We start from the raw sequence: 19325 nt of genomic DNA on the forward strand, positions 1-19325 counted from the left end.
AGATCCTCTTTTGAATGTAAAAGGAAATCTTATGATTGCATAATTTAAATTTATTGAAATTTCGAAATATGATGAACAACATGTATATTTTAAAGTAAACTGTCATACACATTGTTATTTTCTGCCACATATCTAGTTATTCGTTGAAACAATTAACACCTCCGTGATATTCATATGTTGTGTTTTATTACAAATGACCACTTAGTGTGACATGTAGATATCTGACTTTTGGTAGTAATATTTAGATGTTATATAATAAAACATGTTGCTAATCTAATGCAACCCCATTATTTTCTACCAAACCATGCATATATGTATTGTAATAAGGAAATGTTTGACGGACACTGACCACAGCTGACATCCGGGATCATCATCAAGTTTGTGTCTTGTGTTGTGTGAATCAATTGTTTAAAAAATGAAATACATGTAGTTATTGTAGTTATGATTTTAATTGTACTGATACATTTTTTGAACGTCATGAATCAAAATGATTTAGCATTAAAAGTTTTAACCACAAGTGCCCTTCGGTATATCGCATTCGAAAATATTGTATTTATTTATTAAGACTGTAGACCGTTCTTCTGATGCAAAATTTTAATAGTATTATTGCAGAATATGGGGTAATGTGCATGCAACATGCTTTTAAACAGTGCTCTTTTTTTTTTGCTTAGTCGGCCCGTTTTGAATCGCCTTGTTAAAATTTTGTGTCTGTATATTTGGTATATTCCTTACATTTCCAATATATTCCTTTAATTAGTTATTTTTTCATCTCTTTTATTTATTCTGTTAACACGTGCTAAAATTTTATACAGGTGGCATGTTACTTTTTTAATTCCCTTCGAAGATTACTGAGATAGTTAATGATTCGTTATATAAAGAAAACGCTCCCTTGTCCGCAATGCGCGCATTGCATTATGGTATAACTACTGTATGTTCTATTTATAGAACACGGGAGTATGCTATTCGGAAGTTGGTTGTCATAAATTATACGGGAACACTTACTGGTCGCCTCAAGTTTCGCCCTTACACAATTATACTTGACGAAGTTCCACCGTTCACAATTACCGGAGTAAATTTTACAGGCACACTATTCATCAAGTAATCTAGTGGACAATATACTAAATTTATATATATATATTAAGTAATTTGACTTTTTGCGCCCCAAGAATGTTGTAGACATAGTGAACTTATTTCCCCGCGCTGCATTGCACGTAAACGCTCGTTGTTTGGCGTTGACGTCTATGATATTAATATACTTGTTTTGGACAATATATGTAACTTGAAATATAGAGCATAAAAATACATTATGCTGTAGTCACTTATTACACCACTTATCCGATTGTATGAAAAATATATAATAATAACTTAAAGGCAAATTCAAGATATCAAATGAGCCGCGCCATGAGAAAACCAACATAGTGGCTTTGCGACCAGCATCGATCCAGACCAGTCTGCGCGTCCGCGCAGTCTAGTCAGGATTCATGCTGTTCGCTCTCAAAGCCTATAGCAATAAGAGAAACCGTTAGCGAACAGAATGGATCCTGACCAGACTGCACGGATGCGCGGGCTGGTCTGGATCCATGCTGGTCGCATGGCTACTATTTTGGTTTTCCCACTGCTCGGCTCAAATATTGATTTATTCATTTCATAAAATCGACTAAGAGATATGATATAACCAATCGATTGATTAAAGTGGTATATAACACAATCAGTACTTTTTTATAATTTAAATATATCTTAAATTTAGTTCGTGATATAAAAATATTTACAAAATTTCATTGAATAGATTTTTGATATTATTTATTGCATATTTTGATATTAAAATCAGTTATCTAAACCTAGACAGTTTGTTTAATACTCAAGTAGCAGCACACTCGAATGATCTGAACGAAAATGGGGACGTCTAGATTAAGCATGAAACGCGCTCATTTGTATTCAGAAGCTAGGTAATTAGGATGGGTTGTAGTAATATCATCATTTTTTTTGTAGTGGCATTATTTGCCTTTCTTTCTGAAGTCAAATGCAATTTCGAATGAGGTGAGTCAGTAACATTGGTCAAGATTATTTAGAAACCTGCTGTCTGTAATGGACATTATATTGGTGTGCTGTCAATAAATAACATGCATGAAAAGTTACACTAATTTGTCCAGTAATACGGCCCCAGTATTACATAATTGTTGTAGCATGAATACGTGATGGATAATGTGCGTAAAATTGCCAAGCTAGAGCGTCTGGGCATCATTATCTGATTAATGCGGATACTTTTCACTGTCCGAAGGTTCAAAGGTCATCTTTTGTACAACGGTATTCATATTTTTGGAACAAAACAACGCTTTACAGAAAACATTTGCAAGGATATTAGCATCAATTCTTAAAAGGACGTATGCACCATTTTTAAGAAAGGAAACGTAAAATATATCAAGGTAAGATTTTGTATTTATATTTTCATAGAGTTATCGGAAGGATGTAAAATGCATTGTTTTATAGATTGTTACTGCATTTGATTTGACAAATTGACAAATTATACACGTTTCCCTGGTAACGCTCTGCCCTCTCCATTTTTGAATGAACGTAGACATGAACAAATGTTTCGTAAAATGGTATTATTACTAAGCTTTAACAATATTTACTATTTTTGAACATTGTACGTTTTGCATTTACTATACAATTATTTACTCATGTTTGGGTCAGATTATATGTGTTTTTACAGGTCCGTAAAATTACAAAAAAAATTGACCGAAAGATATGTGTATAATTGCCCTTCACAAATGCACTCATTTTAAAGACCTATATGTTAAAGGTATTGTTTGTGCCTTCCAGAAAACAATAGTGTAGAATAAATAGTACAAACTATCCCATGGCAATTTACATAATTCGACTGGAGTCATAAAATAATTTAAGATAAGCGGATTTGGTAATTGTTGCGATTAGATAAGAAGACATTTAAGAGCTAAAATGAACATGAAACTAAGAATTCTGACAACCCCTGATATTACACTAATGTAATTATTTATATTAGTAATATTGACATGATATCACATTTTGACCAGCGATTATGAAAAACAAGTATCTTTAAACATAATAAGTCATTGTAAAAGATCCACATGTTTCAGATATTCCGATTTTAAATTAGTGTTTTATTTTTCAACAAATGAATTGTATGCAATGAAAGTTAGACTACCAGCTAGACTAATGGTAAAGAATTTGTCATAGAATTAGATAAATACGATTTTTATCTATATTATAGTGACAAATGCCAGTCTGATTTACATACTTTCCCTGAGAACTGATTCTAGTATTATGAAATTGGGCCTAGGATATATAATTGCTATATTTACAATCTTAAAAATAAAAAAATCTAAAATATAACAACCAGCAAATAACCTATATACATAACACATACATAGGAGAAAAACGGTTATTTGGCGATAACCAATGCGCGTGCAAAGTAGTGTCGACATTCTTTTTGCATAGAATGATCCAGGTGCGTAGCACGAAGTGTAGCTCTTGTCGTGCAAAAGAAGTGCAGAGACTGTACTGAAATATCAAACCAAATTTTGTTCTTTTTAAGTTAAACAAGTTATGACAGGATGACATGATAAAGAAATTCTATTTTTGCCGACTTTTTCTTGTCTTATAACGAAAATTGTTCGTATATAAATGGCTAATTGTATGTTTCAAATGTCTTTTTTCTAATATCCTAATATATGAGCAATTTTAAAAACATACTAGTACATGTATTAATGAAAAATACATTTAAGAAGATAGTAAGGGACTTATGAAGTTTCGTAAAGTGTCCGAGTATTAAACATTCATAAAATTATTTCTTGACCTTTATCAAAAGTACACATTGTATAATTATATAATATATATATCACAGTTAAATTTTGGTTTGTCATGTTTATGTGCAGTCAAACTTGTCTGTAACTTGCATGCGGCCAAGCTATGCAGAACAAATCTATTTGACTCGGATAATTGTTTATTAATTTTGATGAAATCCAGAACCGCTATAAACTGGTACTAAAAGGCCTCCGAACTCTCAACCAATATCGTGCCAATAGTTAGTGAACACAAACCTAGATTAGACATAATCAAACTTTATTTGTTTCAATATATTGAAGGATCGTTATATTTCTAAGCCATTGACAATAAACATTGAAAACTGATGCCGGGATCACATGTACATGCAATACCGCCATATTTAATATATTACAAGTATTGATATATAAATGTATTTTTAGCACACCTATTTAACACTTTTGAACATAATTGTGATAACGTTTGGTATGTATATATCACATGGCAGGCTTTTCTGTTGTTTTTAAAGAAATATGTTTAATAGTGCATGTAGTAACTATGTTTACAGATGTGAAAATAAGACGTGATTTGCTATAATATATAATATGTGAGGTTAATCTTTTCGAGTTCATCAGTCCTTACATTTTTATTTACACAATTTGTGACTATGTAACTGTGACGAATCTGACACCTGTTTAATGGTTTTTATGACAGAAAATAAATATAATTACAAGATTCCTACCATTAAATTTGCACGCGTATGCTGAGTATTACCTTATCTATCAATAACTTTAAATTAAAAAAGTAACGAAAAACTTTTGTATCTTGCAGTCAACAAGTAACCTAAATTGTACAAGCCAAGCTATGATGAATAGAAATCCGATTATATAAGATACATTAATCTTTACAATAACAGCAGTAAATAATTGACCTTAGAAAAGTTCGACTTCGTACATAATATTGAAGATGCCCAGACTCCGAGGAAGAAAATAATTTGGCTAATCCCTACTTGTTAAATACTAGAGCTTCGAAATTCCTGACCCCTGTAGCGTTATAGAGCCAAATACTATCATTCTATTCCTTTGCACAACAACCACTGCCTTGCTTAACATAGCAAGTGTAACTGATGTGCATAATAACTCAGGATAAGGGATTGATAATTGACAAGCAATAAAACAATCGCATATCAATGATCTCTCACTTTGCGGCAGTCGAAAGTTTTGATACTTTTTACTCTTCTGGTCCTAATAATTTCCTCATTTATATTAAATTATCTTGTCAGGTCTTAGAGTGAAAATATCAGGTATTTAAGAGTGGATTTCTTTTCCGATATTTAACTATAGATATTTTATTATAAGGATGAAAATTAAAGAAGCTTTGTTTTACAAAGCTTTGTATGATCAAATAACATTCACTAGTGTTGCATTTGGTGAAACAGAACAGAACAAATAAACACTTTATTTATTTATTAAAACTTTGCGCTGAAAGAAAGTTTACAAGTTATTTTAGTTTTTAGTTTTATAAGATATACTGTGTTTACTATCTTTGTTTTCTTTTTTTGATAATGATTAAAATCCTAATCTAAAACGAGCGATTTTGCAAAAGATGACACGTTTTTAAGACGTTTGATTTATTACAACAATTTAGGTGGTTGCGCTTATAATCTTGGCCAAAGTAGTCGTAAGCCTGTTGATAATCTGTATAAAATATTATGAACTATACATATTAGTATCATCACGCAATGGCATAGGTATGACTGATATTAAAACTATGATGGTTTTACAGGTTACTGGTGGTGAAAATGAGCTGAAAAGAAAGAAACAGACCAGTAGTAATAAAGAAATCACAGCTGAGGTAAACACGATACTTATGATAAGCTGGTTTTTTTGTAGAGATAATATACGTTTTTTGTGTATTAACGCTTGCAGAAGCCCGTGGGATATGTTTGTAACCTTGAGCAAACGTTTGCAGAAGCCCGTGGGATTGTTTGTGACCGAGACCGAAGGTCGAGGTCACAAACATATCCCACGGTCTTCTGCAGGCGTTAATACTCAAAACAAACGTGCATTGTCGCCATTCTTTCATAAAAAAACATTACACGACGACTAAATGGATTGTATTCATATGTGATGACTTTACGATTCCGGTACAATTTTAGTTACCATTCGACTGTACTTGGAAATGGAAAGCATGTTTTAAATATCCATAACCGGGGCACACATAAAAACAACACTACCAAAAGCGTGATTTGAAGGTTTTTGAGCATCTTCTTTTATTTTTAGTTATTACAAACGTTACATTATACATAATTTTGCATATAAGTTAAACCTTTGTTTAACAGGAACATAATTTTAAAAATAACAAGTTTACATTCGAATTATTTTTTATTACAAATACACTTAGAGTATGGACGAGTACGAAGCTAGTGACTAGCTTTTAAGGTTTATTATATGAATTATGTGAAAAATCAGGTAAAAACAAACCGACTATTACTAACAAAAATCATTAATATAATGCCTAAAAACGGGCAATAGCACAAGTTACACGCGATACTTATTTATTCAAAGTTATTTACAATAATTTATAAAGGAAGTAAACTCTAAGAGAAGCTAGTGCGTAAATTGATGGGGGCAGTACGTTTGGGGTTGGAAACTGATACAGCTAAACATACTATGGATTACATTGCATCTATAATGCTACAAGAAGAGGTTATAATGGAAGAAACAAGATACAGATGCCAAATATCAGTCTGCGCAGATATACATACATACGTTCCTGGCAAAGCATTTCAAAAAAAAAAATCAGGTATTAACAGCACGTAAATTGCCTTGTTTGCACACGATTTTTCTCCCGTTAATGCATGTGCGGATCCAGTGACAAAAAAGTAGTTTTATGCAAGAATATCAAATAAAATGTGTAATGTTTTTTAATATAACATCAGTAGCAGATTTGCAATGATTAAAACTATAAAGTTATGTTGGTTGTCTCATAGCGAGGCTCATATGTTTTGCAGAAAGTGGCATATATGTATAGGTTACTAGCTTTTTATCGAGAAATAAAGACGACTTCTGCAGCGGAAATATTTAGACAAGTGCAATATTATTTAACTAAATAACAAGTGCATATGCCTCAGTGCAAAGCTAATAATTAGCTTATATTACATATGTATCTATATATATTAATATTGTAAGATAGTTATGTATTTGTTCAAAGTCTGGAATAAAATTGACAGAACTGACGTAAATAAAAAAACGTAATGTTATACATTCAAATGACGTTACCAACCCGATATTCAGTGAACGAAATGCAGTCGCCGGTATGTAAAATATATAATGAGTAATACTTACCTGTGTAACAAAGCGGTGATATAAAAATAAAAATGTAGTATGACAGATAGTCCTATATTTCACATATTTTACAATGAAGAAAAAAAATATGTTTTAGTAATAGCAGAAATTAATTTTGACTGTATCCTGTATAAGAAGCTATATGTATATTAAATTCTATATATGAATCATTTAATGAGAGCGCACATGATGTTTTTGATAAATGTTTTCCAGGTTGCTGTGATTGAATGGACAAAGAAAAGGGTGTTTATTTGAATTCTTGCTGATAATGGTAAATGGAGTTTTCAAAAGGCCAAATTGGATGCGGTTTCAATATAAATTTTGCATTGCGAAAGCTTAACAAGAAAGATGAACTTGAAATTGACTTCAGTTATATGATACCTAATTTTTGTGAGAAAATCAACAGAGACACAAATTTATTGGCGGAGACGGAAAGGGACTATACCATCAAACGTGTAACAGCTTACTTTACTCTAAGTAAAACACTGTTTGTTTTAATTTATGGACCACAATGAACATATGTTATGATCCGTAATTGTGGCATGTATGCAATTTTGCGTTTTGTTCATATCTGATTCATTTGATTGATATTATTGTGTTGTTTTAGATGCTGTATTGTAAACTTCTATATAACAAAAACTGAATACAAAATCTCTTGCACCATTTATATAGTAATTTGCCTTATTAATTATAAATGTCTACATCTGAAAGGAACGAAGGTAAATCATTCTGCAAATGTTGTAGCTACTTCTAAAACTAAATGTATTCAAAATACCGTTTCCACGTAATATTTCTGTTTCAGAACTCATTTAAATAGAACATTAGAAATCTAATATATGATTTACCTTTAAATTGTTCTATTTGTATTATAAAACATATAACAGGATATTGATCAGCTAACGCGCGTATTAGTATCGTTATGTAATACAGTTTAAAGCACGAACCGTTTTTCTTACTAATTAAATTAACTATTTCTGTTGTATATATTTTACTTGTTTCAGCATACTTCTGGTTGGTGCAGATTTAACGGCCCGCTTTGGCTTCGAAAGTAAATGGCTATTTATTATACTTGGCACATGACCTTTTCATTCATCATTTCTATAATGATCCTGGTCTGTTCAGCGATAGCCAGTCGTAGATTTCGTAGAGGTGGAGCGAGCTTTTGTTTCACCAGTAGTCCGTCTCTAAATTTTATTCAGTTATCAGGTGACCCGCCTCCTATTATCAAAATTGTTAACTGTATGCAACACGCCTTGCAATTAAGATTGTTAAATACTCTAGTGATTGAACGATACTTTTATATTGTTGATTACATGTATATTATTATTTTTGGAGGGACATATGTATTTTATATCGATGTGTAATTTTTACATTTTTGCATGTTTTCTTACAAAAAATGTTATATTCTTACTTAATGAACATATGTCAATGTATTTTGTCCTTTTAGATATTTGAGAATTATTTGTTTAGTAATTTTACATATGTTGAATTAACATGAATGTTTTGGCGCGCTGCACTTATTAGTTAAAGCTTTTCTAGTATTCGTGGTACCCCATAGTTTTTGTCTTACATTAAATCTCCGACATTCCTACTGAAAAGATCAAACCCAATTAAATAAATATTATAACACTATTCCGTACGCGTAAAGCACTTTGTTTTTACACTTTTGACACGGACGCGCTTAAATAGCATAGTGATCCTGCATTACATGTAACCTATCATAAAACAATACTAGGTTGTCTGGCAGCTAAAACCAACTCACTTAAAAACAAATATATTTTTTTCGTGTGTCCATCGAACTATAAAAAACGGTTTAAATCATATCATTAACGAAGGCCAAATGTGTCATAATTTACTGAACTAGTGGTACATGTAGACAGGTTATTATTAGAAAATTATCAGAAATTATTTATAATGCATTCATACTGAGAACACTGTTATTGTAAATAGTGTTAAACCTTTAGATCTACGCATCTAAGTAACAGTTCTGTGTGTCCCCCGTTATATGACTGAAATACTGTTGAAAAGCGGCGTTTAAACCCAAACGAACAAACAAACTACCGTGTATAATTGTAAAATGTACAAAACTCGTCTTGATAACAATTTATGTTTCATGAAAAATAATATTGTATTCAAACATGCTTAATTTTTACGTATTTGTATTAAATCAAATAACAAAATCTTAATGTATATGTTTCAATGGTATGACAAAAAAACTAGTGTTTACCTCAACAAAATATTAAATATCTTTCTGTCGGTCTGCTTTTAATGAAAAGCAGTTGGCAATAAGTAAACTTTTGATACAAGATACAGAGCATCAAATATCGACAAAATTTATCACGAAACAGGAAAACAGAGGTTTCCAGCCAGTGTGTTTATATAAGTCAAACCTGTCTATAAAAAACACCTTTAGGACAGCTTAAACGTGTTCTTAGAGCCAGGTGGTCTCTATTCAAAGCCGGTCTTTAACAAAGGCTTGACCGTACACACCACATGTACACATTGCAAAGATTTATACTAGTTATATCTTGAACACACACAAATTTAATTAAGTTTAAATTGTTTAAATAAAAGTACACATTTTCATTTAATATATCCAGCGTTAAAGCTGCATTGTCCGTCGAAAATGTAAACTCTATTCAGTTTATTGAATTACTATCCTGGCAAATAATAGGCTTTAATGTCTTCTATTCTTGAAACCGTCTGGTTATGAGGTTCATTCTTTATTCCAGTTTTTGTGATCTGACTAGCTTTTCCCGGCAAATTAATTTCTTTGGTAGTTTGGAAACTATGATTTACAAAGTTTAGCTTTAAAAACTAATTACACAAACCTAATGATAAATAATGTTTGTGAATTTATTATTCGGTAGTTGATTCGAATGTGAAGCGTGCATGTTTCATATTAAAAACCTGCATTAGCGCCTCGTTCGGGATTTTATATGACAGTTGCGAGTTAATATGTAGTACCCCGTTGATCTATTTACTATTTGTTTCTTTTGATACCTTACACTGACACAGAAGACAGTGTTTCGTGTGCTTGGTTTTGTATTTGCTGAGTTTTAGAGTTGTAATCCTTAGTCAATGCATCAGTTTGGGAAAGACCGAAACCGTTTATTATTTAATGGATTTGTGATACTATTTAGAAGTAAATAGTCATACACTTTACTACTTTACTATACCAAGTTTGTTTAAATTCTTGGATTTAATACTATTTTAAAAAAAGATGGAACTTGATAGATTAGCATTAAACTGTAAAATACACTAGCTGTGTAAGATAAACTCTATTCTGAATTCTGTTACTTAATAGTTTTATACTGTTCAACCTCAACTGTTTACTGTTATTGAGTTACCTATTGAAATGCATAGTCATTGATTATGTGATAGCTGGCACTTGTAAATATGCTATGTATGCATTGCAGGTGATGCCACAATAAGCTATATCCTTAGGATGGCCGGTACATATTTATGCAATCTCGCCAGGCATATGTGTGTTTTTGACAACACAGAAAATGACATCACTCGACCTTCAGCTATTTCCGGAAGTAAATAAAATGAAAGTAGAAATGCTAAACTTGAAATTTCGATTCGTAGATAGTCAGGGGTCATGCGCATGGGTCACCCCGTCTAAATGTATGCGCGTGGATTTCTCTTTGTGAATTGTTTTTTTTTGCTATTGGGAAGTCAATTTTCAGCACGTTATTACGAATTAACATTATCTGGGCTTTAGTGCAGCATGTCAGCTTTTAATCTATGAAAAAATATTTGAGCTCTGGATAAACAGAAATCCCACAGGGGTCCGTGCATTGATAATTTTGGAACTTCATTAAATCGCTCAAAATGTCATATTTGATGTTGTCTGAGAGTGTCAGTATATGCCTCAGATGTAAAATATAACTGTATATGAGAGCTGCAGACCTAGACATTTCAAAAATATTTTCAAAAAAGTTTCGTGTAATAAATGTTGTTTCTACGGAAGCGTGAAGGGGACATCACACGCTAATACGTTTTAGTATGTTAAGGCTGCGGAAAGGATATTTCTGTTTTGTATATTTATCGTATATTCTTAATCATTATTTTACAATACATGCGCGATTATGCAAGGCCGCCATGCCGGCTTCTATATTCAAGCTGTTAGGCCGCCAAATTCAGCAAAATACCTTTTCTGTTTCTTTGTTATACATGGTGCATTCAGGATCACGTGCATAGAATTTTTCATAGAATTAAGTTCCTTAATTTCGTTTAGACAATCAGACAGCGGCACCCCTTTGCAGCGCCTTCTGGCTGTCATATGACTTTTCTAGGGGGCCTTGAGATTTTCTGACCTTTTAGCCCAGTTTATGTTTTACGAGTTAGCGCTTGGAATTTGATCGTAAAAAAATCCTCCTTATCCTCCCTTAATTGGCATTATCTGTTAGATTTAATTTTTCGTTATAGCTTCTCTTTGTGGGCCTACGCCCGAGGCTGTGATTTGGTTTCTGGGTTTCCGAGAAATCTACCCTTACCTGTTTATCTTTTGTACATCTTTTCTGTGAATTAAACGATAATTTGTATTGATCATCACATGTATATTATATTCTATTATCGGAGGGTCACGTGTATTTTATAATGTTGTGTAAATTGAAGTAATTTTGTTCATATACTTTCCCCATGCTTTGTTATGAATTATTACTTAAATAAATACCATATGTTTAGTGTTTCATGGGTTTGGTTATGCTATAATTATTTGGTTAATAATTATATAGTTAATGAATTCACATTATATGTATATTGGTGCGCTACGCATATTAGTTATATTAGTAATACTAGTTTAAGCTGTAGTTAGTTTAAGGCAATAATAAAGCTCACAGTTACACCCTACTTGGTCGTTCTTTGTTTGTTTAAAAACCAAGCAATTTAATTTCTTCTTCTTGATTTCAGAGTAAATTGCTGCTGTTCACTACACCACAATTATGCATAACGTTTAAAAATGGAAAACATGGAATCGAAATATTTGGTCGGGAATTCCCGATGAAATCCTACATGCTGGTACTTGAATAGTTTAAGTGAACATTTCCGTATGAATAACGTTTGAAAAATGCAAAACATCGAATCGAAATATTTGGTCGGGAATTCCCGATGAAATCCTACATGCTGGTGCTTGAATAGTTTTAAGTGAACATATCCGTATAAAAAACGTCTGAAAATGGAACACATGGAATCGAAATATTGGTCGGGAATTCCCGATGAAACCCTACGTCATTTTGGGGATCAAATTCGTACAGACTACACAAAATGTCATGTTTTGTTATAAAAATGCCTTTATTTTGACCGCTGAAATACATTTTGGACCAAAACAGAAAAAAAGATTTTCCGTTTCTATTTTGGACAGTGATTGTTATACCACGGTAAGTTTTGCTTCCGTCGGATCCGTCCCTTTGAATATTTAATATCTTATTAAAAAATATTTTATTAAAAAGAAAAACAAGACATGGTGAAATAAAGTCGTATGATGCTTAAATATTTCTGCTTGGATTTTGTCTAGTTCTGTAGATCTAAAAATGTTTTGTCTAAAAACCGTATTATGTACGTTCCGATAGTAAATGAATCCTTCGTCTGCGATATTTTCCATGTTCATGTCATCATCATTGACATTTACATTAAACGTAATATAAATGTATTTATGCTATATGTAGGAAAACAAGGATAATAGTATTTTTTAACAAATAACATGTTAATATACTCCGCAGTTCAAATCTTCCCCCTCTGTCTTTATCTAGATTGGAGTCATACATGTATGATATTGTTTCGTCATGATACCATCTTCTATTGATCTTGACATTTAACTTATTTATCACGTGACAAAAAGACTTTAATGGACTATTTATACTCGCATTGCCTTGTCGTGAGTAGTAACATTATTTAGTCCAGATTGTTAGCACTTACGTGCCGACAGCATATTGCGTGACGAACAGCAATTGAAAATCATACCGTGAGTTACAGTGATTTTTTTCTGTTTTATAAACACTGTCTATTCTCTTTATCAAAAATATTATCTGTGATAGAATAAGCTGCTTCCCGGTTTGTATTTATCTTCTCTTGGGAACTATGTCGTTTGTAAAAATGATATGTGGTCAGTCTTGTACGACCTTATTGTTGACATTTGTCAACAAAAGTAATTTTGTCTGTCATTAGGGGTTGTTTTGCGTTCATAAAATATTCCCTTGCACTCTCCAGAATTGATTAGAAAAATGTATGAGATGTATTTGACCTGTGAAAGTATTAAGAACACAACGTTGAATCACGTTTTACCTACAATAGACACAGAATAAACGTTTTGATTTAATATAATAATATCTTCTTTCTAACATATCTGTAAAGCTTGTTATTTTGTCCTTCTATCGCCAGATATTCTTTTTTCCAGTGAAATTCTATGTCTTAATAGTGTCATTACATAGTATATTACTAACCGTATGCTTACACCTTATATTAACGCTTTGCACAACAAGCGTGGCCCATAAGCTAAAATTTTGCATCAAAGTTATGATTTAATCGTAATAGTTTTATTACAACTTACAAGTTACAAAGCTTTTTTCAAATCGGCATACACGCTTTTTAAAAATAACGTAAGGTGATGTGTTGATGTGTTGAATATGAGAATCGCAAAAAAAATATCTGTTCAAAGACATTATTTCACTTCTCATCTGAATTATTACGTAAAAGTTTAAAAACAAGAAAGTTGTCATGTTGTTTGTTTTTTTTTTTTGTATCAAAATAATTGAATATATCGCTCTCATATAAATACCCTGTACATGTATACAAGTATACAATTTAATAATTGTTAGCTGTAGCAAAATCATATATTAAGATAATGACATACATAATGTACCTGAATAAGTCAATATCTCTGTCGCAGAATGTCTGACGTTAAGATCTTAGCAAATACCAAGACAGCATTAAGAGAAAATGTACCTGATAATAATGAAATAAACATTGCTCAAAAAGGAATTTTAAGATTTATAGTGACAACGCAGTCACGATTATAACAAACGAGGCCATTTAGAAAAGACTGAATATTTCTGAAACACAATATCTACATCCCTGGCTGATATGTTTGAGGTAGTGCCTGTAGAAGTTTCATTAATATAATTTCGCCGTTTACTGAAAACGCTGTGAACATGACAAGTTAAAAACAACGTTTAATTCCGTTTACTTTTCTTAGAGTTTTCAAAATATAACAATTTCAGTATGAATTTACTTCTTCGGAAACGGTGTAGACCAAACAAGTAGCGAGATATATGTCATACATTCTAGATACATTTTGTTGCACTAATTGTTTTCTATTATGATAAATTTTGAAAACATTAATAATTATTCTTCTTTCAAAATCATGGAACGATTGTTTTTCGAAACATTACAAATGTTACACAATTATTGGTAATTTTAAAGGTATCTATATTTATTACATCAAACAAAGAAATAAATATGTACATTTTCACCGTTAGTTTTCTTTTAAAAAGAAAAACCTGTTTTTAGTAGAAGTCTTATGGGAAAGAAAGCTGGCTGTAAAATCTAAAATCATACACAATTGTTTTGAAAAAACTATTAGATTCGTTTTAGCCAAAATTATTTTTTATTAAATTTTGATTATTAGAATAAAATGAAATTGATATCAATGATGTGACATTTGCAGATAGAATTCAGAAGTATTATTAATAGAAATTTCATATGAAGATATTTCAGACTTTGAAAGGCAAATAAGTGGGCAAAGGTGGTCATATGGATAAAGATGTATCTACTTATTCGAACATTTCTTATCATCTGAATTAAAACAAGGAGTATCAAATAGTTTAACTGGCTGAGAAGTGCTGTATTTATAAAATTAATTGTTTTGAGGTAATCTCCAAAATTAGATATCATAAAATTTAACACTTTTTGTCATTCACTGTGTGTTCCTAGAGGAGTCTTTCGTAACGTAAAATAAAACGATTTTAAATTTAAATGTTGAGAAATATAACTACAAGGACTTTGTCTCTAATTCATTTCATTTAGGATTAAGTCTTGTTATCACATCAGTAAGATAATTTGTGTTACTCTTTTCACTTTCATCCTAATAGACCAAGTACTCAATCTGTGCAGCCTATGAAATTAAAAGGTATATAACTACATTTAAAGCGAAGTAACAAAAATGAGTTCGTAGTCACAGTTTGCATATTGTTTTCTTTTCTTTTTGAGTTGATTCGCCGTAAAATTCAACTCACTCATTGAATGTAATGGGTTGCTGTATTTATTTAATAAGAAAAAGACATGAGCAAAAAGCAGAAAGATTATAATTATATAATTGTACAACAGACGAGGCATCAGCACTGCGTTTGTAATTAGTTACAATGACGTAAAAGTAAATAACCACGTGACTGTGATGACCTACTTTTATTTCACTAATTATAGATATACCAATACCCCCCCCCCTCCCCCCCCCGACCAAAGCTTGCAGCCGTCCAGACCGCACGGTGACGGGCTACCCGGGCGCGTGCTCAAGCCCTAAAATAATTAATAGCCGTGTTCTTTACTAAGGGCCTTTTTGGGTAATATTTTATTTACGTTTAAAATAATAACAAAATTTACATGTTAGTAAGTTATAAAATTGTATACCTTTTAGTACTTCCCAAACATCTTCCTGTTCAGTTGTAAATATATGTCCATTTGTCCGTTTTTAGAATTTAAAGCGTCTAGACTCACATGATCCGTGACCTGTGACACATCCCATAAAAATCTGGTCCGAGTGCTATTTTTAGTAACAACAAAAGTATGTAACAAGCAAAACAACTTTACCTGCGTGACTGCGTACATGCATAGGTTTTGAATTGTTTAACCGATCTTATAAGTACATTATTTCAATTATTGTATTATTATGTATTTACTTACCAATTTTCATATATGTTTGCATGCAAATACGACTACGGTTAGAATTAGTTTTAATATCCCAAATGTAATATTTTAACTTAGCATGCTAATAGTTTCTTAAACAGAAATGATTATAAGAGCTGCGAAAATAAACATCTTTTTAGTTAATATTTATAAGTATCCCCGCTCCCCCCCCCTCCCCATTGGAGATCTGATGCTTAAAAATTGTTTTATTTAAATGCTAAAATTATTTAGTGATTTGACCGGAATGCCTTTTTTCTCTTCTTACATTTGTATATATGTTAAAACCCCATGCTGTATTTCTTATACCTGGGTGAAATAAAAGTTTTGTTCTGTTCTGTTCTGTTCTGTTCAAATAAAGCAGTTACATTGCTTGTCTTAGATAAAGAATCCAGAAGTTAAAGCTCGGTTTGCATGCATCATATTATAAACAGTCAAGAAAGCATTAACATCACTAAAATTTCTGTTTTTTATAACAAGCGAAACCATGAAACAAGTTCATCTTGTTTGTTCGAAATTAATACATTTGTTCTGTGCATGAATGACTTTTTCGCCAAAAACGCCATACCAGATGCCTCATTAATATCGATTTGTTCACTAATATAATGATAATATAATGATATTATACACGGAATGCTGTCGAAGAAACGGTAACATTTTTTCTTCAAAAGACATTGTCAAGTTAGAATTAAAGCTTTGAAAAGCATGCAAATGTCCATATATTTCTCAAACATAGAACATATATTTATAATATTTTATCAAAATCTGCATATTTATGCATTTAGTACTTTTTATAAATGAAAACTTTGTGTTAAAAGAAAAATAATATACAGAGCAGAAACATCAAATAAGATATGATATATCGGATAATTTCTGGGTATATTTCATTTAAAGCCTGCTAAAACCTCACTTCTTTGTACAACATTTCGTTAACTGACCGATACATTGCTTTTTCTTTTCATAAAGCAGCGTAGAAAAGTATTTTATCCTAGGGTCAAAATACTTTTAAGTATGTATGTATGTTTGTCTTGTTTTATCTATTATGTTTTGTTAACGTGGAATGCATTTTTTTTTGTATGCGTATTTGTTTGTATTGTTTGCAATTTATTCTGTAAAGCACTTGTGCAGGAACAGAGTGCTATATAAATGTGGTATAATAATATTTAACATTCAGTAGTGTTCTGGATCACTAAAATGTGTCTAGTATATTGCTCGCTTAAAACAGAAAACATCTGGAACACTGGAACAGTCCGGCACCCTTTAAATATATGCTGTAACAGAACGCAAGTACTGAAGCCCTAGTCGGGAATCCAACCCTTTATGTTATGATATGGTTAGAGTTTTCTAGATTAAAGGTGTACAGACTTTGTTAGCTAACGGCTTTTATCGTGTAAGCAAAATATATAATGTTGTTTTCCCATCATTTCTAATATGTCAAGACAACATTTTTTTACCCAAATTTCAGTAATATTCGAGAGTATTTTTGTCTAAGGTTTTAAGCACTATGGAATGTCTTGGTCTGTCAGAAAGAATGGCTTTAATTTAATCAGCAATTGATGTTGTAGTCTTTCTTGAATTATATATGAATATGAAAAAATGTTAGCCGATCGATGTATAATGCTGTTACATATGCATTCTCAAATTCCGTTTTATATTTTGGGAATCCGTTCTGAAACAATAGCTTAAAGCATTCATACTTCCATATTCAAATCAAATAACCTGTGCATATCGTATGAACCCAAATGGATGTTGCATAACGTTGAATTAACAATTTTTTATAAGTCAGCAAATACTGTTTTGGTATTGTTTTCAGTTTCTATGTCTCGCTCAACAATGCAGAAGCAAGTTTGGAATATTTACACCGGAAGACTTTGACCTCCACGCATGCGTATGGTGCTACTACTTCCTGTATCCGGAATATGTGTTTAAGCCACACCCATATCAGCATTATCTCGTACTTTTTACAAATAGCTCACAATATCCTATATACTCTAAAGTAAGAGCGGATATTCATAACACAACGTCAGTTAATATAATTTGCTCAAGTTTAACCTCGGACGAATGTGACAGATGGAAACTTTGTTGTGAAACATCACATGACTGTTGCCGACGTCAACAAAATACACACAGTGTCAATTTAAACGAAACATGCTCACCAACATGGGATGGATATGGTTGCTGGGATCAAGGAACGCCGGGACAAACGAGTCATATATCGTGTCCTGTCTTTCTGCAGTTTGCAGTACCTACCAGTAAATAGATATTTTTCTCTTTTTATGTAACATCAGTTCATTGCTTCATATTTTATCAATGCTACAGTTTTCTGTATTGGACAATTTAAGTCAAGTTTTTCTACGTAAATTTTAAATAGCAGTTTTGAAACGCAGTTTTTTCTTCAGATTGTTTGTAAATTCGCCATTTAGTTGATATATATATTTTCATATCAGAATCAGCATTAAAGGAGTGCCAACCTGATGGAACTTGGTTAAAGAGGGATAAACTGGAATGGACTGACTACACACCATGTCTGAACTACAAGGTAATTGTACTAATTTCAAAAAAAAAATATTATCCTCAATTTTCTATAAAAGTTTTAATAAAAAACTGATACTAATACTAACATAATTATGAAATTAAGATAAAACTTGTAAAGTTTGTACAGACGAGAATAACATAACTTTTTTAAATGAGTGTTAAAATTATCAATCAGTCTTACATCACCAAATTCCTCTCGTGCTAAGCAACAAGACTGGCGTATATATGCCATACAATCACTGACGTCACAATATTTACGACATAGCGTCAAACGCCAGATTTGCTTGCTGAAAATAAAAACGACACAAAGCATGTGGTATACGTAAATGTGGTGAAGGATATTAGACGTAAAGCCAAACGTACACGCGCATTAAATACCTAAACGACATCAACATTAATCAAGGGTATGAAATTATTTTAAAACGGATGATGAAATGTAAAAAAAAAAATATGTTTAGCATATGAGAGACGACTTTCATTTGTTTTATATAAGTAACTTATTTCACATGAATTTATTTCACATGTGGTGCGCAAAAATTTAACAATCTAGAAGTACTTCGTTTGTTAACTGTAACGTATTTGTATGAAAGCAAAACACTCGCAACCCCGCGATAGTCGTATTTTCTCCGTGACGATTTGATTAATTAAAACGTTGTGTCTCTTATCATTTGTTCTCGACTGCTGATTCATGTGGAGAAGTTGGCAGTCACTTGCGGAGAATAGGTTTTTACTGATACAGAATCA

General features: G+C 31.8%; 1 protein-coding gene and 1 long non-coding RNA gene across 4 annotated transcripts in view; both read left to right on the forward strand.

The window, feature by feature from the left end:
- LOC123531959 (calcitonin gene-related peptide type 1 receptor-like) overlaps window positions 1-19325 on the forward strand; it is a 114057-nt gene that overhangs the window by 70980 nt on the left and 23752 nt on the right. For all 3 annotated transcript variants that reach the window (XM_045313279.2, XM_045313278.2, XM_045313276.2), the window contains exons 2-3: window positions 17860-18298; window positions 18494-18585. In XM_045313279.2, the coding sequence (XP_045169214.2) occupies window positions 17860-18298; window positions 18494-18585 (531 nt within the window). The remainder of the gene's footprint in view (window positions 1-17859; window positions 18299-18493; window positions 18586-19325) is intronic.
- LOC123538905 (uncharacterized) lies at window positions 2238-7434 on the forward strand. Its single transcript, XR_006683861.2, has 3 exons — window positions 2238-2423; window positions 5584-5652; window positions 7359-7434. It is a non-coding gene; the product is annotated as an uncharacterized LOC123538905 (long non-coding RNA).

Source organism: Mercenaria mercenaria, chromosome 11 (assembly GCF_021730395.1).
Source record: "Mercenaria mercenaria strain notata chromosome 11, MADL_Memer_1, whole genome shotgun sequence".
NCBI lineage: Eukaryota > Metazoa > Mollusca > Bivalvia > Venerida > Veneridae > Mercenaria > Mercenaria mercenaria.